The sequence below is a fragment of the Oncorhynchus kisutch genome, linkage group LG20 (assembly GCF_002021735.2).
Source record: "Oncorhynchus kisutch isolate 150728-3 linkage group LG20, Okis_V2, whole genome shotgun sequence".
Classification (NCBI taxonomy): Eukaryota; Metazoa; Chordata; class Actinopteri; order Salmoniformes; family Salmonidae; genus Oncorhynchus; species Oncorhynchus kisutch.
In genome coordinates, this window is record NC_034193.2 from 42,300,266 (window position 1) to 42,323,012 (window position 22,747).

The following is a 22,747-nucleotide window of genomic DNA, read 5'->3' on the forward strand; positions in this document are numbered from 1 at the left end:
ACAGGAGAAGTACTCCAGATATAACAAACTGACCCTAGTCCCCCGACACATAAACTACTGCAGCATAAATACTGGAGGCTGAGACAGGAGGGGTCAGGAGACACTGTGGTCCCCCCGGACAGGGCCAAACAGGAAGGATATAACCCCGCCCACTTTGCCAAAGCACAGCCCCCACACCACTAGAGGGATATCTTCAACCACCAACCTACCATCCTGAGACAAGGCCGAGTATAGCCCACAAAGATCTCCGCCACAGCACAACCCAAGGGGGGGCGCCAACCCAGACAGGAAGATCACAACAGTGACTCAACCCACTCAAGTGACGCACCCCTCCTAGGGACGGTATGAAAGAGCCCTAGTAAGCCAGTGACTCAGCCCCTGTAATAGGGTTAGAGGCAGAGAATCCCAGTGGAAAGAGGGGAACCGGCCAGGCAGAGACCGCAAGGGCGGTTCGTTGCTCCAGAGCCTTTCCATTCACCTTCACACTACTGGGCCAGACTACACTCAACCATATGACCCACTGAAGAGATGAGTCTTCGGTAAAGACTTAAAGGTTGAGACCGAGTTTGCGTCTCTGACATGGGTAGGCAGACCATTCCATAAAAATGGAGCTCTATAGGAGAAAGCCCTGCCTCCAGCTGTTTGCTTAAAAATTCTAGGGACAATTAGGAGGCCTGCTTCTTGTGACCGTAGCGTACGTGTAGGTATGTACGGCAGGACCAAATCAGAGAGATAGGTAGGAGCAAGCCCATGTAATGCTTTGTAGGTTAGCAGTAAAACCTTGAAATCCCTAAGTACCCTTTTACATCTATTTCTCCATAAATAAAAGCCTTTACATATGCCAAGTTTCTACGCTGGAAAATGGAAAGAAAAATGTATCTATGCCTTAATTTCCCCAAAATATAGACTCTTCGCTTTCATCTGACATCCAATTTGATATGCTCCTACGTACTTCACATGTTGGTGCGCGTGGGTTCTTTTCGATGGAAATGCCCTGGGCTCTCACGGGTCTTCAGCTTCTTCTACTAATCGTTCCTGAGCTCAGACAGGATTTAACACTCACTAGACTGGCAAAGCCCAGGGCAGAACTGTTAGGGCTTTGGAGCGTGTGTAGGGAATCCGTGAGTTACCATGAGTTACCATGTCACCCCTTTTCCTTGATTCCAAGAGATAGTTATTACCCAATTTCTCAGTATTCCCCATAGCCATTACTTTAGCATGCTGCTTCTAGTTCAATTACGTGCCCTTACATTTCTGAGAGGGTAAACTGGCCTTTAATTCTGCTTATATTACTTGGTTTTCCATCTCAGCTCCCAAACAACACTTGCTTGCTTTTGGAACAACAGAAATGATTGATGCCCCTCTCCCATCAACAGAGGCACAGCTATATCTATTAACTGCTACTTTACAACCGTTCCATAGTGAGCCTTTGTCGCCGTAGTGTCGATAGTATGTTCAGCAATGTGTGTCTTGAAAACCGGTATTGATGGTAGTTAACCTTCGTTGCTTTTTCTGTGTTCTCTCTTGACAGACACATACGCATAGCTTGTCAAACAGACACACACCCTGCATATCGAGCAGACAAATACACACACATACACACACACACACACTATTTGAAAGACCGATTAACCAACACAGACCTCGACTTGTGATTACGGCCTTTGAGAAAACACAAAGGCTTTCGGGGGAAAAAGAGAGGTGGTGATGCATTGTGGCCATTACTGAAATGATTAATTCTGTCTAAAAATCTGTTGTGACATGTAATTTATTAAGTTATTTACATTCATACAAAACATTAATGTCAAAAACAAGCATTCAGAAGTCGGGCTTTGTCTGTTCTGACAAGTTCTATCAGTTTTCAGCATGTTCAGAAATACACATGATGTTTAAATTAATCTCACATTTAATACCAGTACCCACTTTTGACAGGAAATGTCAGATGTGTAAATTTGCTCGCTGGTGTCGTGTTAAAATGTGCTCCTTATTTCAGGTGCCACATCCGTGTGATTGACACCTTCGGGACAGAGCCGGCCTACAACCATGAGGACTACGCCACCCTGCACGGCTACAGGACCAACTGGGGCTACTGGAACCTCAACTCCAGACAGTACATGACCATGTTCCGTAAGTATACATCAATATGGGTTATCACTCATTAGTATTACAACACAATGGATGGTTGCACAGACTATGATTAAAGGCCCAATCTGTAAGATTTCCTGGTCTCAGATTGTTGATTCAGTCTACCGCAGTATTGGACGTAAACAATGTCATTATATTATAGCGATTCAGGGGGAGGAGTGCGAGGGGCCAAGGCAAAGCACCACCCATGAAACTTTCAGCAGATATTAAGTGTATTGGGAAGAGGGCTACAATTAAGACCTGAATATTGCCATGTGCTTGTTGGGGGCTCAATTATTATTTGCTTTTGGAAAATGGCATATTAAAAAGGTTAGTTCACTATTATTGGATGTCAAGTCCAAAGCTACTTATGGGAGAGTTAGGAGGGAGTTAGGAGGGAGAGTTTGGAGGCCAGAGTGATGTGAGAGTTAGGAGGCCAGAGTGATGTGAGAGTTGGGAGGCCACAGTGATGTGAGAGTTGGGAGGCCACAGTGATGTGAGAGTTGGGAGGCCACAGTGATGTGAGAGTTGGGAGGCCACAGTGATGTGAGAGTTGGGAGGCCACAGTGATGTGAGAGTTGGGAGGCCACAGTGATGTGAGAGTTGGGAGGGCACAGTGATGTGAGAGTTGGGAGGCCACAGTGATGTGAGAGTTGGGAGGCCACAGTGATGTGAGAGTTGGGAGGCCACAGTGACGTGAGAGTTGGGAGGCCAGAGTGACGTGAGAGTTGGGAGGCCAGAGTGACGTGAGAGTTGGGAGGCCAGAGTGACGTGAGAGTTGGGAGGCCACAGTGATGTGAGAGTTGGGAGGCCACAGTGATGTGAGAGTTGGGAGGCCACAGTGATGTGAGAGTTGGGAGGCCACAGTGATGTGAGAGTTGGGAGGCCACAGTGGGACACAGTAGGATTCCACCATCATAGAGCCCTGGCCTTCACTGTCTGACTGGCTCTGCTTTTCATAGCATGTCATTGAGCTAACTGAGCACTTGACTTTATCCACCCTCACCCACTCCATCCTCCACAGCACCACTTAGCATCGCTATATATTCTGCACCACCAGTACAGATGATCACTGATTTGTTGCTGAGCATTTTCCAGCAGAGACGGAAATGCAAACATCTAGTGTATTCAAGATTTTAAAAGGTTTCTAAAGTTTGTAATTTCCATTTAAAATGCCAGACTTGATTTGCCCTAACGAAAAATGTATCAACCCCTACAAAAAATGTCCATTAATTATAATCCACATTATAATGAACTTTTCCTGTTGCAGGATTATTTTCCTGCTGTAACAAACTGGCTCAAATTAAGATCCTACATCTGTACCTATCCACCTGGCTATAATGCACCCACAATGGATACCTGCAGAATCCACCTAGGTTTAACATACCACTTAACACAACAATGCCAGGACTTTAGCATACAGACAGCTTTTAGATTAGCCACACTTACAATACCTTTTTGAATTAGCATATTAGAATTAGACTGAGGCACAGGCCATATCAATATCAGTAGAACCTCTTCACATTTCACTGAGGATATTGTTAAGCTCACGTTCAAATGAGATGAAGGTATACACCTGTGTGTTTACTATCTCTTCTGTATCACTCAATCTTTTCCCCTGTCACTCTCCCTTCCCCTCACTCTGCCCTTTCCCTCCTCCCTCTCTCTCACCCTCCTCTCCTCAGCCCACACTCCAGACAACTCGTTCATGGGCTTTGTGTCTGAGGAGCTGAACGACACCGAGAAGAGTAGCATCATGCAGAACAAGGTCAACAACATGGCTGTGGTTTACGGCAAGGAGGCCAGCATGTGGAAGGTAGGCAAAACACACTGTCGTGGAAATTTCCTGTATTACCAAATCATGAGAGAGCAAACCACACACAAGTCAGAGTTATCATAAAGTCCATGTTTAATTATATGAGCTTCACCATAGCCCTGTGACTCTCAGATCAATTCAGTGTCATAAATTAATTCTCTGAGAGTGCTTACATATCGGCAACTGAGATCCTGTATAGCAAAGACACACATAGCCAGACAGCATTGCATATAAATTATTGTTCAGTTTGGTCTCCTAAACTAAGTTCTTATCTAGTTCTTGGTACCACTTAGAACCAAAAACATTACCTCATCCAATGGCATATATCAAATACACCCCCTCCTGGACAAGCTTACAGAGAGACGTGACTGGCACACAGACATTGTGGAGCCACCTAACTGGTTCCCCATTAATCACACCATCCCTTCACATGGTTTAGGAATAGTTTACAGACACATTCACAGATAAGACTAACCCGACCTCTCCCCTCTCTGGGCCCAAGTAACTTTATCCACATAAGCATGCTTATGAAAATTAATAAAACATCTTATTTACAAATGTTACCTAAAGAATTCTGATTCTGCCATGATAACACACACACTCCACTCACAGAGAGACATGGGTTCAAATAATATGTATAATTTCAAATACTTTAGCTGTACTTGATTTAGCTTGCCCGTAGGAAATGGGATAGTCCCAAAAGTGCCCACCTAGCGCTCCAGCCCGGCTCAAGCAAACACTTAATGTACTTAAAAGATTTCCAACACTATTTCAGTCCAGGTCTGCGTGAGATAATTATCCCACTGACATTAGTTATACGTAGTCGGGTAAAGAGCCGGGGGGGGGGGGGGTGAAATCTTTTTAGATTTTCATAGAGCCGTTCAAATTCCCTTCATGAATGAAGCATATCTGATCTTTAATCTAGAGATGCTTTATGTCATCCAGCTCGTACCCGGAAAATCCCTGTGCTCTTAGAGTGAATACTTAGGCCTTCGGATTGATGTGGATTTGACGTTTCAAAACATATAGATGAGCTGGTTTAAGAAGCTAAGATTTCAAGTTGGCTTTTTCTATAGAAACAGATGGTGCCTTTCTCTAAGCAGTAGGAAGCAGATTGTTAAGTCAATATTTGTATCTGTTCTTGATTATGGTGATGTTATTCATCAAAGTGCAGCTGCTACTACTCTTAAGCCTTTGGATGCCATCTACCATAGTGCCCTTCTGTTTGTTCCAGGCGACAGTTTTGATACTCATCACTGTATCCTGTGTCAAAAGGTTGGCTGGACTTCGCCAAAGACCCGTAGATCTCTACATGACTCCCTTTTTCTTTCCAAGTCTATACTTTATAAGCTTTTGTCTTATCTAACTTTGCTGTTGAGGTACAGCCACCTGAGTTGCCTAATCCGTTCACAGGATTGGTTAACTCTTGAGGTTCCTAGTGTCTCCACCGAGCTAGATAAACCTGCTTTTAGTTTTAATGCACTATATTGCTGGAACAAAATTCTGAAAACGTTTCATCTTGATGTTCTGGTGCCGTTCAGGCAATTTAAAGTATTGATTGGGGATTTATTTGTGGAGGAATGTAAATGTTTTTCTGTGATCTGTGATGTTTTATTTGTGCTTTGCGTGACTGAGTTTTTGCATTTTAATGTGTGAATACAGTATACAGCATATACAGTGGGAGTACAAGTATTTGATACACTGTCGATTTTGCCGATTTTCCTACTTACAAAGCATGTAGAGGTCTGTAATTTTTATAATAGGTACACTTCAACTGTGAGATGGAATCTAAAACAAAAATCCAGAAAATCACATGGTATGATTTTAAAGTAATTAATTAGCATTTTATCGCTGTGCAATACGGACTTTCAGCTCCCTCCATTTTATTGCTCCCCAGTGGCTGCCCCACCCCTGCCCAGTCATGTGAAGTCCATAGATGAAGTACTAATGAATTTATTTCAATTGACTGATTTCCTTATATGAACCTTAACTCAGTAAAGTCAACGCAATTGTTGCATGTTGCGTTTATATTTTTGTTCAATATACACTGCTCAAAAAAATAAAGGGAACACTAAAATAACACATCCTAGATCTGAATGAATTAAATATTCTTATTAAATACTTTTTTCTTTACATAGTTGAATGTGCTGACAACAAAATCACACAAAAATGATCAATGGAAATCAAATTTATCAACACATGGAGGTCTGGATTTGGAGTCACACTCAAAATTAAAGTAGAAAACCACACTAAAGGCTGATCCAACTTTGATGTTATGTCCTTAAAACAAGTCAAAATGAGGCTCAGTAGTGTGTGTGGCTTCCACGTGCCTGTATGACCTCCCTACAACGCCTGGGCATGCTTCTGATGAGGTGGCGGATGGTCTCCTGATGGATCTCCTCCCAGACCTGGACTAAAGCATCCGCCAACTCCTGGACAGTCTGTGGTGCAACGTGGCGTTGGTGGATGGAGCGAGACATGATGTCCCAGATGTGCTCAATTGGATTCAGGTCTGGGGAACGGGCGGGCCAGTCCATAGCATCAATGCCTTCCTCTTGCAGGAACTGCTGACACACTCCAGCCACATGAGGTCTAGCATTGTCTTGCATTAGGAGGAACCCAGGGCCAACCGCACCAGCATATTGTCTCACAAGGGGTCTGAGGATCTCATCTCGATAGCTAATGGCAGTCAGGCTACCTCTGGCGAGCACATGGAGGGCTGTGCGGTCCCCCAAAGAAATGCTACCCCACACCATGACTGACTCACCGCCAAACCGGTCATGCTGGAGGATGTTGCAGGCAGCAGAACGTTCTCCACGGCGTCTCCAGACTGTCACGTCTGTCACATGTGCTCAGTGTGAACCTGCCTTCATCTGTGAAGAGCACAGGGCACCAGTGGCGAATTTGCCAATCTTGGTGTTCTCTGGCAAATGCCAAACGTCCTGCGCGGTGTTGGGCTGTAAGCACAACCCCCACCTGTGGACGTCGGGCACTCATACCACCCTCATGGAGTCTGTTTCTGACCGTTTGAGCAGACACATGCACATTTGTGGCCTGCTGGAGGTTATTCTGCAGGGCTCTGGCAGTGCTCCTCCTGCTCCTCCTTGCACAAAGGCGGAGGTAGCGGTCCTGCTGCTGGGTTGTTGCCCTCCTACGGCCTCCTCCACGTCTCCTGATGTACTGGCCTGTCTCCTGGTAGCGCCTCCATGCTCTGGACACTACGCTGACAGACGCAGCAAACCTTCTTGCCACAGCTCGCATTGATGTGCCAGCCTGGATGAGCTGCACTACTATCAGCCAGGAAGCATAGGAACCGAGAAGTGGTCTGTGGTCACCACCTGCAGAACCACTCCTTTATTGGGGGTGTCTTGCTAATTGCCTATAATTTTCACCTGTTGTCTATTCCATTTGCACAACAGCATGTGAAATTTATTGTCAATCAGTGTTGCTTCGTAAGAGGACAGTTTGATTTCACAGAAGTGTGATTGACTTGGAGTTACATTGTGTTGTTTAAGTGTTCCCTTTATTTTTTTGAGCAGTGTATATATACAAAAAAATGAAATATGACATTTACATAGGTATTCAGACCCTTTACTCAGTCCTTTGTTGAAGCACCTTTTGGCAATGAGTACAGCCTTGTGTTTTCTTGGGTATGACACTACAAGCTTGGCACACCTGTATTTGGAGAGGTTCTCCCATTCTTCTCTGCAGATCCTCTCAAGCTCTGTCAGGTTGGATGGGGACCGTCATAATAATATATATATATTTTTTTAAACTATTTTCTATATTGTAGGATAATAGTGAAGACATCAAAACTATGAAATAACCCACATGGAATCATGTAGTAACCAAAAAAACAATATATTTTAGATTTTAGATTCTTCAAAGTAGCCACCATTTGCCTTGATGACAGCTTTGCACACTCTTGGCATTCTCTCAACCAGCTTCATGAGATAGTCACCTGGAATGCATTTCAATTAACAGGTGTGCCTTGTTAAAGGTTAATGGAGACTCACAGTGTGAATCAGTTATGTTGTGACAAGGTAGGGGTGGTATACAGCAGATAGCCCTATTTGGTAAAAGACCAAGTCCATATTATGGCAAGAACATCTCAAATAAGCCAAGAGAAACGACAGTCCATCATTACTTTAAGACATGAAGGTCAGTCAATGCGGAAAATGTGAACGTTTCTTCAAGTGCAGTTGCAAAAACCTTCAAGCGCTATGATGAAACTGGCTCTCATGAGGACCGCCATAGGAAAGGAGACCCAGAGTTACCAGCCTCAGAAATTGCAGCCCAAATATATATATATATATGTGTGTGTGTGTGTGTGTGTGTGTGTGTGTGTGTGTGTGTGTGTGTGTGTGTGTGTGTGTGTGTGTGTGTGTGTGTGTGTGTGTGTGTGTGTGCGTATTATATTGAACAAAAGTATAAATACAATTTCAACGAGTTACAATTCATATCAGGAAATCAGTCAATTGAAATATATATAAACATACAGTGCATTTGGAAAGTATTCAGACGTCTTGACTTTTTCCACATTTTGTTACTTTACAGCCTTATTCTAAAATTGATTAAATTGTTTTTTTCCCCTTGTCAATCTACACACAATACCCCATAATGACAAAGCAAAAACAGGTTTTTAGACAGACCGTCCAATAGATACACGGAGACTCACAGACAGACTCAATATGGATGAGAAGCATACCATGTTAAATCAGCTCATTTCCATTTCCTACGGTCAAGAACAAGAGGTTAAATCAATATAAACTACTTGAGGGGCTACAATCTTATTCACATCCTCATCCACACTAAGTTACCACACCCCTCCTAAACACTCACACACTTCTCACTCCCCCGGTATACACTACAGAGATGTAAAAAAAATTTGAGCTGTTAACTGCATAACAGACCAAACGATCGACATGCCATGTATCTACTATCTATAGAAGATATTACATTTGGCACACAGCCGCACATGGATGCATTTAACGAAGTCCTACAGCCTCCATTTGCAGCCAAATTTCCTTTCAAAAGCAGCCTGGTTGCTCACAGTGCATTTTCGATGAGGGAGAGACTCTACCTAGATTTCGTTTAAAGACCTGGTTTAGCTGTAGCTTTGTTCCCCCTCCGCCTCTGTTGGCATGCGGCAATTCCCGCGGATTTTCATTCAATGGTTTAGTCTTGCATCTCAAGGCGAGACCGAAGATATTTTAGAAACGGCGTGCGAACGTCGTTGCCGCTTTACAGGAACAGAAGGGGGGAAATGCAATACATGACAGATGGAGTTGAATATTTGTTTGTTCTTTCTCTTGTCTTTCCCCTCCTCGATTCCCTGTCCCCTTCCGCATTCTCCTCCCCTCTCTTCTTCATCACTTCTCTTCTCTCCTGTCCCCTCCTCTCTTCCTCCCATGCGTCTCTCCATTGCGTCTTGGTGGATGATATACTCTGCTGCAGCTCCAGGTAAGACTCTTCTCAGTGGAAACACACCGGCCCTGTTCCCTCTCTCTTAAACCTCGGCTCATACATTCAGTTCACCGTTTCCTCCATGATCACACTCTCTATGAACACCCAATACAGACTCCTGGGGTTGTCAGTTTGACCTCGCATACAGCTGCTATCACAACGCCTTCCTTTGCCTTTTCTTTTATGCACGTTTTGTGTAGAGATAATGGTGAATTGACGAGACACGAGTGGTTTGAACAGTCCACCGCTAATATTAGCACGCAGCTGTCTGCGATGAGAGAGAGAGAGAGAGAGAGAGAGGGAGAGAGAGAGAGAGAGAGAGAGGGAGAGAAATGAATTATTGGACTGGGAAGCTGTGTGGTGCCACAGATGTCTTTCTGAATACTGGGCGAGCGACTAGGACATCTGGTCCAATCAAAAATACTGGAGCGGACCCAGACTTCACGTGCCCATTTTATGAAGTAGTGGTTCTATCTTTCTCAACGCTCTCGAAACAGTTGTTTTTTGGGGGGTTAACTTCTGCTGTCTCTCTTTCTGCCGCTTGAGGCAATTTGTCGAACAAATCGATAGTTCTTGCTTGCGCTATGTGGTATTGGGCTTAGTCGTATCATGGAGACATGAGTAGAGGAGAGGTGTGTGTTGGATTTTAAGGGATAGTACTAGTATTGATTTCTGAAATGTTAACCTTGTGAGTCGGGCCTGTAAGGCAGGCCAAAGCCGTAAACAATATTGTGATGACTCCATCTCGTATTCCAATGGGCATAGGGGTTTCTTGTGCTTTTTGCCTGGGATATCGCTTCTTGTCTTGGCAACCAGCCTCCTCAAAAATTGAAATTGTGAGTATGGAGAGGGGATGATAGAGTTTTGCAGAGGCCTGCAGGTGCTTTTTGGAGCCAGTATGTTTTGGAGCCAGTATGTTCATGCCCCCCCCCCCGCCTACTTTGCAGCCATTATTATGAGCCGTCCTCCCCTCAGCAGCCTCCTCTGCTGTATGTTCACCCTGAAGATGGCACAGTGATGCCGAAACGTTGGTTCACCAAATACATTACTAGGAGCTTGTATATAGAGTGCACAATTGTCTTTCTTAATTTTTATAGCCTACTCGCCGTTTAGTCAGAACCTCCACCGACTTTTTGGGGTGTTTTTTGGGCCGCCTTTAGTTATTATGCTCCCAGCTTCTGGAATTGCCTGCCAGAGAACCTGAGGGAGGCCCAAACTGTGGACGTAATTTAAAAGAGATCTTAAAACGCCTCCTTTTAGCTTTTAAATATTTCAGCTTTAATTTTCAGCGTTTTTTATTCGTTTGTGAAATGCGTTGCGTTGCGTTTTGCGTTCCATGTCTGAAATGTGCAGTACAAATGAAGCTTGATTTGGTCACATTTTTGGGGGGGGTTGTGCGCCAGCTCGTTATTACACTACCTCCAGCACAGAGACACACTCCTCCTCACACACACCCAAGAGCCATGTCTCTTCCTCTTCTCTCGTTCTCTCTCGTTCTCTCTTTGCAGTCCCCCAACAGGCCATTTCCTGGCAAGACGTCCAGTTCACTTGAGTTGAAACCCAGTCAAACCCAGTCAAACCCAGTCAAACCCACCACACAAAGTTCAGGTTGACTTCTATTGTATAAATCAAACTTTCATCTTCCCCGAGTCCCGGACGTTTTCCACACTCTCGTAACCCAACCTTGATCTATATGAACTGATTCCTGAGAATAGAGTCCATGTTAGATAATTAGCATTACTAATGTGGCACGGGGCTGGCCCAGTCAAGCCAGGTCAAGGATTAACTAGCCTGGGCTAAACCTGGGTTACATCCGTGTGTGAGCGTCTGGGTGTGTGTGGTTCTCTCTCTGTTTCGTTGGCTCTAATTCATAGTGTCTGGTGCACTCAGAGCGTTGGCTAATCTCCTAATTGGCTGGGAAAATCCTCATAGGAAACCATCTATCGCAGCAGCCAACAAATTACAGCACAGCCTACAGGGCGAGCACACAATAGAACAGGGATACAGTAAGCTTCTTAACATCCAGGAAGCAGGAAGTCAATAAGGAGACCTGGGCTGTGGTTGATTCACATTGAGGGGGTGGGGGGTTGTTTTGTTTTTCAGACGTGGAGGCTAGCTATGAAAGGGTGCCCATGCTTAAACACACACAGGTGAAGTGTATGGACACACACACACTCACACACACACACACACACACACGAGTGCGCTCACACACACTCTCACACATCTCTCACCTCAAAATGCATCCCCTTTTATTGTCAACATCTTTGCACTTCTCTCACCCACACAAAAAACACAAAGCCTCCATATCCACTTAAGATGCGCTATTGGGTTTAAAGGTTGTGCCTCTCAGAAGAAAGATGTACTGTTGCTTCGGCACATGAATGCACTGTATAGATTCAGCCAGAAAGCACATCTGTTATTGTGTGTAGATGTGGTTTGCTTGTATGCCACAATAGGCATGTGTACTCCCTATTTATAATCTATTAATTTCAATGTATGGGCATAATCTATTCATTTCAATGTATGGGCATAATCTATTCATTTCAATGTACAGGCACAATCTATTCATTTCAATGTACGGGCATAATCTATTCATTTCAATGTATGGGCATGATCTATTCATTTCAATGTACAGGCACAATCTATTCATTTCAATGTACGGGCATAATCTATTCATTTCAATTTATGGGCATGATCTATTCATTTCAATGTATGGGCATGATCTATTCATTTCAATGTACAGGCACAATCTATTCATTTCAATGTACGGGCATAATCTATTCATTTCAATGTATGGGCATGATCTATTCATTTCAATGTATGGGCATAATCTATTAATTTCAATGTATGGGCATAATCTATTCATTTCAATGTATGGGCATAATCAATTCATTTCAATGTATGGGCATAATCAATTCATTTCAATGTATGGGCATAATCAATTCATTTCAATGTATGGGCATAATCTATTCATTTCAATGTATGGGCATAATCTATTCATTTCAATGTATGGGCATAATCTATTCATTTCAATGTATGGGCAGGCTTGCTGTTTTACAGTCTTTACTCCTACAGCCCCATTACTGCGTGATGGAATGGAGGGACTATGAAGACACACACGTTCATACTATTATTATTATTTATTTTGTATTATTGGTTGTATATTGTTGTATATGAAATGCGTGTGTCTGTCCTTGTCCATCAGTGTATCAGTGTTTTGTTACTTGTCATGTTTTGTGTTTTTGTGGACCCCAGGAAAAGTAGCTGATGCTTCAGCAAAAGCCAATGGGCGTCCGAATAAACCACTGAATGAACCAATCAGATTGGTAGAGACGTGTGAGAGCGCCACAGATAGGTCAGGGAGAGGGATGTCATAGCAGCCAGTAAGGACATGAGTGGAACCGGCTGTCACAGGCTGGCTAATGCTGTGCTATGCTGCTGCCCCCTGGGTGCCTGGGGTGGTACTGGCATTCTGCCAGTATTTTTTCCCTGCGTCCTTACATGGACGCCTCGCTCCTCGCTCTCTGGCGCCGGGAAGAGACGCTCGGGGCCAAATGTGTGTGATAAGATAGAGAGGGATTGAGAGAAAGGGTGTGTGTGTGTGCACACGTGTGCAGGAAACCATGCCAGATCCCTAGCACTTCCCCTCATTCATATTGACGGCCCACGGCAGTGCGGCACTGTGTGTCTCTTTGGGTTTTCTAAAGGGGTCTGTCACATTAAATGCCCTGCGCTCACTAACAGGCAATGGCTCTGCCTCTCTCTGTGTGAAGATGCTAACGTTCACACAGCACACACAACCACTCACTCAGTGAATTCACAACCACTCATCCACACACACTTAAACAGTCATAGTGCATTATCACGCGTACACACACACTAACACACACAATCATTGCCATTTATATGTACACTCATAAACAACCACACACACAGCCATTAACGCATCACCTCTAATCACATCATTCTCTCTGTCTCTCCTTCCCTCTCCAGCTCTCCCCCCCCTCCTTCCCTCTCCATCTCTCTCTACCTCCTTCCCCCTCATCTCCCTCCTTCCTTCCCTCTCCATCTCTCCCTCCCTCCCTCCTTCCCTCTCATCTCCCTCCTTCCCTCTCATCTCCCTCCTTCCCTCTCCATCTCTCTCTACTTCCTTCCCTCTCATCTCCCTCCTTCCTTCCCTCTCCATCTCTCTACCTCCTTCCCTCTCAATCTCTTTACCACCTTCCCTCTCATCCCCCTCCTTCCTTCCCTCTCCATCTCTCCCTCCCTCCTTACCTCTCATCTCCCTCCTTCCCTCTCATCTCCCTCCTTCCCTCATCTCTCCCTCCCTCCTTACCTCTCATCTCCCTCCTTCCTTCCCTCTCCATCTCTCCCTCCCTCCTTCCCTCTCATCTCCCTCCTTCCCTCTCCATCTCTCTCTACTTCCTTCCCTCTCATCTCCCTCCTTCCTTCCCTATCCATCTCTCTACCTCCTTCCCTCTCATCCCCCTCCTTCCTTCCCTCTCCATCTCTCCCTCCCTCCTTACCTCTCATCTCCCTCCTTCCCTCTCATCTCCCTCCTTCCCTCATCTCTCCCTCCCTCCTTACCTCTCATCTCCCTCCTTCCCTCATCTCTCCCTTCCTCCTTACCTCTCATCTCCCTCCTTCCCTCATCTCTCCCTCCCTCCTTACCTCTCATCTCCCTCCTTCCCTCATCTCTCCCTTCCTCCTTACCTCTCATCTCTCTCCTTCCTTCCCTCTCCATCTCTCTCTCCCTCCTTTCTTACCTCTCATCTCTCTCCTTCCTTCCCTCTCCATCTCTCACTCCTTCCCTCTCCATCTCTACCTCCCTCATTCTCTCTCCATCTCTCCTTCACTCTCTGTCTCTCGTTCCCTCCGTCCCTCCCCCTCTCCCATCCGCACGTGCTCCTCCACTTTCTCCCTCAAACTCAACCCTCTCACTCTCTCCCTTTCCTTTTTCACCCACTCATGACTTTTTCCACCGTCCCACTTCCTCTCCTCGCTCACCAACTCCCCATTCACTTTCTTACATTCTCTCTCTCTCTCTCTTCCCTCCTCCTTACCCATCAGCAGGGTAAGGAGGGTTTCCTCCAGATCCTCCACAGGTACATGGAGGTCCACGGGACGGTGTACTACGAGACCCAGCGCCCCCCCGAGGTGCCTGCCTACGTCAAGAACCACGGCCTGCTGCCCCAGCACGAGCTGCAGACGCTGCTCCGCAAGGCCAAGGTACTGGAACACACACACACACAAGACGATACACAACATACACAAGAGGTAACACACTACAGATGTGGGATCTTAATTGGATCACCCTGTTGCAGGATAACCTTCCTGCAATGCAGGAAATGTAAGTTTATTCAAGGTTTAAAAAGGCTTCTTAAGTTTGTAATTTTGTAACTTTGAAATTCAGACTTGATTTTCAGTTACGGGGAATGTATCAACCCATACAAACAATGTCCATTCATTATAATCCTCATAATAAATCATATTTCCTGTTGCTGCAGGATTATTTTCCTGCTGTAGAAACTGGCTCAAATTAAGATCCTAGATCTGTACGTGCGCAAACACATTCAGGCACCATGCATGCACACATAATACACACACACAACACACACACGCACACACTAGTTCCACACACACTACTGTTGCACCAGCACTAACTACAACAGCAGCCACGCAAGGCCAACACACAGTTACCTTCCAGTCCCTGGTACATCTGTAAATGGCAGCATTTTCAATTGACAAGCATGAATAAAATAACTGATGGTTATCCTAACTGGTATCATCTTCGTCTCCTCCACCAGCTCTTCATTGGGTTTGGTTTCCCCTACGAAGGGCCCGCCCCTCTGGAGGCCATAGCCAATGGGTGCATCTACCTGCAGCCCAAGTTCCACCCACCCCACAGCTCGCTCAATCACGAGTTCTTCAGAGGCAAGCCAACGTCTCGAGAGGTGAGCTCCCATTGGTCAACGCCATATCTAGTACTGTACCACTCTTCAGTTGAAGATGAACTACCAACATTCCCGATTGTACACCAAATGTGCCACTTATACATCAGAGAATATTGCTTTAAACTGGAATATTCGACTAATTCTTTACTCCACCCCTCTCAGGTGTCGTCCCAGCACCCGTACGCAGAGCAGTACATCGGGCGGCCCCACGTCATGACAGTAGACTACAACAACTCCCAGGAGTTTGACTCTGCCATCAGAGAGATCATGAGTACCAAGGTACAGTTGTTTCATGTATTTCTTGACTCATTGGTTTCTTTGGCAGTGACCAAACACACTATGTTCCACCAGAGAAGGATTGTACAACCATATAACGAGTCTGACGAGCCCGCCGCAAACAATATATTGCTTTCTCGGGAACAGGCCCAGATCCCCGTGATTTGTGTGAAGACGAGGGGGAGAAATAGGGCCAAAGGGCCGGCTGCCTTCTGAGAATTCGTAGGCGATCGAATTAACCCCACTTCCTTCCATTCTGCTAGAAAACGTGCAATCTTTGGAGAATAAAATCGATGACCTACGCGCAAGATACCAACGGGACATTCAAAACTCTAATATCTTATGCTTCACGAAGTCGTGGCTGAATGATGACACTATCGACATACCGCTGGCTGGTTACACGCTGTAACGGCAGGATAGAACAGCGGCGTCTGGTAAGACAAGGAGCAGCGGACTATGTCTTTTTGTAAATAACAGCTAGCGCACGAGCTATTGCTCGCCTGAGGGAGAGTATCTCATGATAAGCTGTAGACCACACTATCTACCGAAAGAGTTTTCATCTGTATTTTTCATAGCTGTTTACATACCACCACAGTCAGAGGCTGGTACTGAAACAGCATTGATTGAGCTGTATTCCGCCATAAGCAAACAAGAAAACACTCACCCAGAGGCGGCACTTCTAGTAGCCGGGGACTTTAATGCAGGGAATCCGCTTTACCAAATTTCTATCAGCATGTCACATGTGCAACCAGAGGGAGAAAAAAAACTCTGCACCACATTTACTCCACACAAAGGGATGCATACAAAGCTCTCCCGCGCCCTCCATTTGGCAAATCTGACCATATTCTATCCTCCTGATTCCTGCTTACAAGCAAAAATTAAAGCAGTGACTAGATCAATAAAAAAGTGGTCAGATGAAGCAGATGCTTAGCTACAGGACTGTTTTGCTAGCACAGACTGGAATATGTTCCGGGATTCCTCCGATGGCATTGAAGAGTACACCACATCAGTCAAGTGCATCGATGACGTCGTCCCCACAGTGACCGTACGTATTGTACATATCCCAACCAGAAGCCATGGATTACAGGCAATATCCGCACTGAGCTAAAGGCTAGAGCTGCTGCTTTCAAGGAGTCGGACTCTAACCTGGAAGCTTATAACAAATCCCGCTATGCCCACCAACGAAACATCAAACAGACAAAGCATCAACACAGGACTAAGATCGAATCGTACTACACCGGCTCTGATGCTCGTCGGATGTGACAGGGCTTGCAAACCATTACAGACTTCAAATTGAAGCAAAGCCGAGAGCTGCCCAATGACACGAGCCTACCAGACGAGCTCAACTACTTCTATGCTCGCTTCGAGGCAAATAACACTGAGACATGCATGAGAGCACCAGCTGTTCTGGAACTGTGTGATCACGCTCTCTGCAGCCGATGTGACTAAGACCTTTAAACAGGTCAGCATTCACAAGATCACAGGACCAGACGGATTACCAGAATGTGTACTGCAAGCATGTGCTGACCAACTGCCAAGTATCTTCACTGACATTTTTTAACCTCTCCCTGTCTGAATCTGTAATCCGCACGGCAAGCGGTACCGGAGTGCCAAGTCCATGTCCAAGAGGCTTCTAAACAGCTTCTACCCCCAGGCCATAAGACTCCTGAACACCTAATCAAATGGCTACCCAGACTACCCCTATTTTACACCGCTCCTACTCTATGTTGTTATCATCTATGCATAGTCACTTTAATAACCCTACCTACATATACATATTACCTCAACTAACTGGTGCCCGCGCACATTGACTCTGTACTGGTACCCCCCCCTGTATATAGTCTCGCTATTGTTATTTTACTTCTGCTCTTTAGTTACTTGTTACTTTTATTTCTTATTCTTATCTGTATATTTTTTTAAACTGTATTGTTGGTTAGGGGCTCGTAAGTAAACATTTCATGTGCATGTGACGAATAAAATTTGATTTGATTTTGATTTGATGCTGATCGGGAGACGCTGCTTTTTTAAATGACGTTTCAGCTCGCTCCATCCAGGAAATACTGTGCACTTGAAATGCACCTCTGAAAGCTCCATATGGACAAGAACTAGCTGCAATGATTTAACCTAGGACAGTGGTGTATGCTATGCTAGCATTGGGAAACAGTGTGTCCACAGCCAAGGAGTAATTAGCAGTAAATGTGGACTAATGGGAACCTGTGTGATTTTGTGTGTATTTGTGTGTGTGTGTCTGTGTGTCTCTAAATGTGTGTGTGTTCTCCCCTCTCCACTCTCCTGCTGTCTGCTGTGTCTTGTCAGACATGCCGTAGCTCAGTGCCCTGCCGCTTACTCTCTGTCTGTCTGTCTGTCTGTCTGTCTGTCTGTCTGTCTGTCTGTCTGTCTGTCTGTCTGTCTGTCTGTCTGTCTGTCTGTCTGTCTGTCTGTCTGTCTGTCTGTCTGTCTGTCTGTCTGTCTGTCTGTCTGTCTGTCTGTCTGTCTGTCACTCTGTCACTCTGTCACTCTGTCACTCTGTCACTCTGTCACTCACTCACTCACTCACTCCAGTGATAGATGGCTGAGAGGCCACTTCACCCCTTTCTGGAGACTGCACACTCCCCCTGTTTGTCTGTGGGCTGGCTCTCTGTCCAGGGTGGCTCCACATGCTCAGCCATGCAGACCAAGCAATTTCTTCTGGCTGACACTTCTTCATGTTCACATAAATCCCTATCCATTTCTCTTTCTATGTCTCTCTCTTGCTCGGTCTCTCTCTCTCTCTCTCGCTCTCTCTATGTTCCCCCTTTCTCATTCTGTCCATTCCACTGACCTGTTGTTTTCATATTTATCCCTCTTTAATAAATGGGAGGCAGTGAGAGAGGGAGGGAGGAAAGGAGGGATGGAGATTTGTGATGTGTAACTTTTTTTCATAAATCCTCTCTACACGTTTTGCTTTTCTTTATTTGAAATGGGAAAAGTCCGATTTCACATGCAGTTAAACATGTTGTATTAAAACATGATTTACTGAGTGATGCATCGTTTACAAGTGAGATTTGGAACATTAGATACGTGATCTACTGTTTAAACTGGAGGGAATGCATTATTAACATGTGGTCTGTACTTTCAGTCTCTTCCTAATGGAAAAGTTGAACATAACTATTTGTGCTTAATCAAAAAATGTGTTTCCTTGAAATACTACGACATATTATCAGAGACACTTGGTTCCAAAGGGACATCCAGTTAAGTAATACTGTATTCAGTCGCTCGTGCTAAGAAGAAAACACACAATCCTGGTATTATAATAATAATAATCATTTTTATTTTATTTAACCTTTATTTAACTAGGCAAACCAGTTAAGAACAAATTCTTAATGGTATTGACAGCCTACCGAAAGGCAAAAGGCCTCCTGCGGGGACGGTGGCTGGGATTAAACATTCAAAATAAAGAAAAGGGCAAAACAAACACGACATGAAGAGAGATTTAAGACAACAACATAGCAAGGCAGCAACACATAACAACAACATAGTAGCAACACAACATGGTAGTAGCACAAAACATGGTACAAACATTATTGTGCACAGACACCAGCACAAATGGCAAGAAGGTAGAGACAACAATACATCACACAAAGCAGCCACAACTGTCAGTAAGAGTGTCCAAGAGATTGAGATAAAAGTGTCCAGTTTGAGTGTTTGTTGCAGCTCGTTCCAGTCACTAGCTGCAGTGAACTGAAAAGAGGAGCGATCCAGGGATGTTTGCGCTTTGGGGACCTTTAACAGAATGTGACTGGCAGAACAGGTGTTGTATGTGGAGTATGAGGGCTGCAGTAGATATCTCAGATAGGGGGGAGTGAGGCCTAAGAGGGTTTTATAAATAAGCATCAACCAGTGGGTCTTGTGACTGTTATACAGAGATGACCAGCTTACATAATAGTATAGAGTGCAGTGATGTGTCCTATAAGGAGCATTGGTGGCAAATCTGATGGCTGAATGGTAAAGAACATCTAGCCGCTCGAGAGCACCCTTACCTGCCGATCTATAAATTATGTCTCCTTAGTCTAACATGGGTAGGATGGTCATCTGAATCAGGGTTAGTTTGGCAGTTGGGGTGAAAGAGGAGCGCTTACAATAGAGGAAACCAAGCCTAGGTGTAACTTTAGCCTGCAGCTTTGATATGTGCTGAGAGAAGGACAGTGTACCGTCTAGCCATACTCCCAAGTACTTGTAGAGGTGACTACCTCCAGCTTTAAACCCTCAGAGGTAGTAATCACACCTGTGGGGAGAGGGGCATTCTTCTTACCAAACTACATTACCTTTGTTTTGGAGGTGTTCAGAACAAAGTTAAGGGTAGAGAAAGCTTGTTGGACACTAAGAAAGCTTTGTTGTAGAGCATTTAACACAAAATCCGGGGAGCGGCCAGCTGAGTATAAGACTGTATCATCTGCAAATAAATGGATGAGAGAGCTTCCTACTGCCTGAGCTATGTTGTTGATGTAAATTGAGAAGAGCGTGGGGCCTAGGATTGAGCCTTGGTGTACTCCCTTGATGATAGGTAGTGGCTGAGACAGCAGATTTTCTGACTTTACACACTGCACTCTTTGAGAGAGGTAGTTGCAAACCAGGCCAAAGACTCCTCAGAGACACCAATACTCCTTAGCCGGCCCACAAGAATGGAATGGTCTACCGTATCCAAAGCTTTGGCCAAGTCAATAAAAATAGCGAAATACTTCAACCAACTGAGCAGTCAACTGGGTAGAATTGGCTATTTATTGCAATTAGGATGAACGATGGGGAAACGGGCAAAACAATATTGAAATTTGGAAAATATGGTCATTTAGTGGTGTTATGTTGATTGCCTAGCAACACATTCTGTGGAAATGTTCTGATCTGTGGGAATCTGGGTGTGTGGGTGTGTGTCTTTGCAGGTCGAGCCATACCTACCCTATGAGTACACCTGCGAGGGAATGCTGGAGAGGGTACACGCCTACATACAGCATCAGGTAGGTTCACCGTGCACACACACACACATTAACACACACACATTAACACACACACACACACACACATTAACACACACACGCATACATACATGCAGGCACTCAACCGTGTCTGTTTATCCCAAAACATATTATCATAATGTCTTCCGCCCATTCTGCCTGCTTACCACACACACTCTGTCTGTAGTCAACCTGGAGAGGTCACTAATCAACGCTGATTCTCATTGTGGACTAGACCAGAGTTTCGTGCTCTTGTGTGTTTCTGTGCAATAGCCTCTACTATTACTATACAGTCCTTGACATTATTCTTTACTCGTGTCATTTAGCAGACGCTGTTATCCAGTGCATACACTTTCCCACTGGTCCCCCGTGGGAATCCAACCTGGCCTGGCTGACTTGATAGGCTGATATGTCAAACCGGTTCTCTTTCATGTTTTAAAACGAGTTGTCTCTCCGGTGCTGGTGGACCCAGATGAGTTTTGTCAGGGAATTAGGTGAAGGGTTGATGGGAGATTATTTAGAGGGATGTGCAGTATAGAGGAGGTTAGAGAAACGTCTGTTTACTTTGTATTCCTGTCCCTCGATGCCCTGAAGTGTTTGGAAATGTAGATTTATTCAACAGCTAAAGGCAAAACGTGTCAGCGGGCTTTTGATTTGTGTTGGCTAACGTGTTTGTGTATGGTGTGGGAGTGACAATTCGTGCGCGTGGATATGCGTAGCTAGCTTGGCGTCTGTGCGTGCTATTTGCACCGTCAACAAAAATACCACATTCTGTATAATGGAATCTCGGCCGCCCAGAAACAAATCTCCTGTGGGTGGCAGCACGAGAGGCTACCTATGTGTTGTGTTGTTCAACATCCCCTTCCCCTCTCTCTCTCCTCTCCCTCCGTCCCTCCAGGACTTCTGTACCCCCGAGGCCCCCTTCCCTCCGGCCAACTCCTCCTCCAAGCTGGGGCTTAGTAGTCCAGCTAGCCCTGGGCCTCAATTTTTCCTGCTGCCCAACTCCAGTGCCCTAACCTGGGCCCCCAGCGCCAACGCCCCCCTTGCCTGGCCCCCCCTCAGCTCCCTGAGGCTGCTGGCGTCCCAGGAGGGCCAGTCATGTGTGGAGGCGTGCCAGCGTGCCAACCTGGTGTGTGAGCCCGCGTTGTTCCGCTTCGTCAACAACAAGGAGGCCCTCCGCGGGTGAGTAGCACCTTGGCACACCTGTTTTCACATTAAGCCATATACCTACACACACACACACACACACACACACACACACACATTGGACATACGTTTCTAACAGCCACACACACATATGCAGACATTCGAAACACACAATCACTCCACGTCACTAACAATCATGCAAACACACACAAGGCTCTCAGTCCTCTGTAACCACCCTACCACTCAAACGGTAACACACAGTGGTTCGTTCCCTAAGGGCTGTCTGTGGGCGTAATACTCAAGCAGCTACAGCAAGGACGTCAGGTTCAAAGTCTTCTCAGTGATGTCAGGTGTCTTGTCGGCGCCATCTAGAGACCTGTAGTGACAGCAGAAGACGATAAGAGTGTCACAGCAGCTCCAACTCTTCCTCCTCTTTTATCTTTCCCTTTCTCCTTGTCTTTCTCTTCATCACCCATGCTGCTCAACACATTTTCCTTTATCTTTGGTTCCTTTTTACTTCATGCATGTCTCTCTCTCTCTGTCTCTCTCTGTCTCTCTCTGTCTCTCTCTGTCTCTCTCTGTCACTCTCTGTCTCTCTCTGTCTCTCTCTCTGTCTCTCTCTCTGTCTCTCTCTCTGTCTCTCTCTGTCTCTCCTCTGTCTCTCTCTCTGTCTCTCTCTGTCTCTCTCTGTTCTCTCTCTGTCACTCTCTGTCCTCTCTCTGTCTCTCTCTGTCTCTCTCTCTGTCTCTCTCTGTCTCTCTCTGCCTCTCTCTGTCTCTCTCTGTCTCTCTCCTGTCTCTCCTCTCTCTGTCTCTCCTCTGTCTCTCCTCTGTCTCTCTCCTGTCTCTCTCTTCTCTGTCTCTCTCTGTCTCTCTCGTCTCTCGTCTCTTCTCTGTCTCTCTCTGAATGCTCTCGTCTCTGCCACATCTCTCGCTGTCTCATCTCTGTTCTCTCTGTCTCTCTCTGGTCTCTGT

General features: G+C 45.4%; 1 protein-coding gene across 2 annotated transcripts in view; it reads left to right on the forward strand.

Annotated features, from left to right (window-relative positions):
- LOC109865918 (alpha-1,6-mannosylglycoprotein 6-beta-N-acetylglucosaminyltransferase B) overlaps nucleotides 1-22,747 on the forward strand; it is a 164,021-nt gene that overhangs the window by 139,906 nt on the left and 1,368 nt on the right. Inside the window, exons 10-17 of one of the 2 annotated variants that reach the window (XM_031799884.1) lie at nucleotides 1,994-2,127; nucleotides 3,810-3,940; nucleotides 4,886-4,888; nucleotides 14,480-14,638; nucleotides 15,217-15,363; nucleotides 15,526-15,642; nucleotides 20,556-20,630; nucleotides 21,526-21,809. In XM_031799884.1, coding sequence (XP_031655744.1) covers nucleotides 1,994-2,127; nucleotides 3,810-3,940; nucleotides 4,886-4,888; nucleotides 14,480-14,638; nucleotides 15,217-15,363; nucleotides 15,526-15,642; nucleotides 20,556-20,630; nucleotides 21,526-21,809 — 1,050 coding nt within the window. Of the gene's footprint in view, nucleotides 1-1,993; nucleotides 2,128-3,809; nucleotides 3,941-4,885; nucleotides 4,889-9,397; nucleotides 9,404-14,479; nucleotides 14,639-15,216; nucleotides 15,364-15,525; nucleotides 15,643-20,555; nucleotides 20,631-21,525; nucleotides 21,810-22,747 lie in introns of both variants that reach the window. The other variant, XM_031799883.1, reaches the window with a different exon arrangement.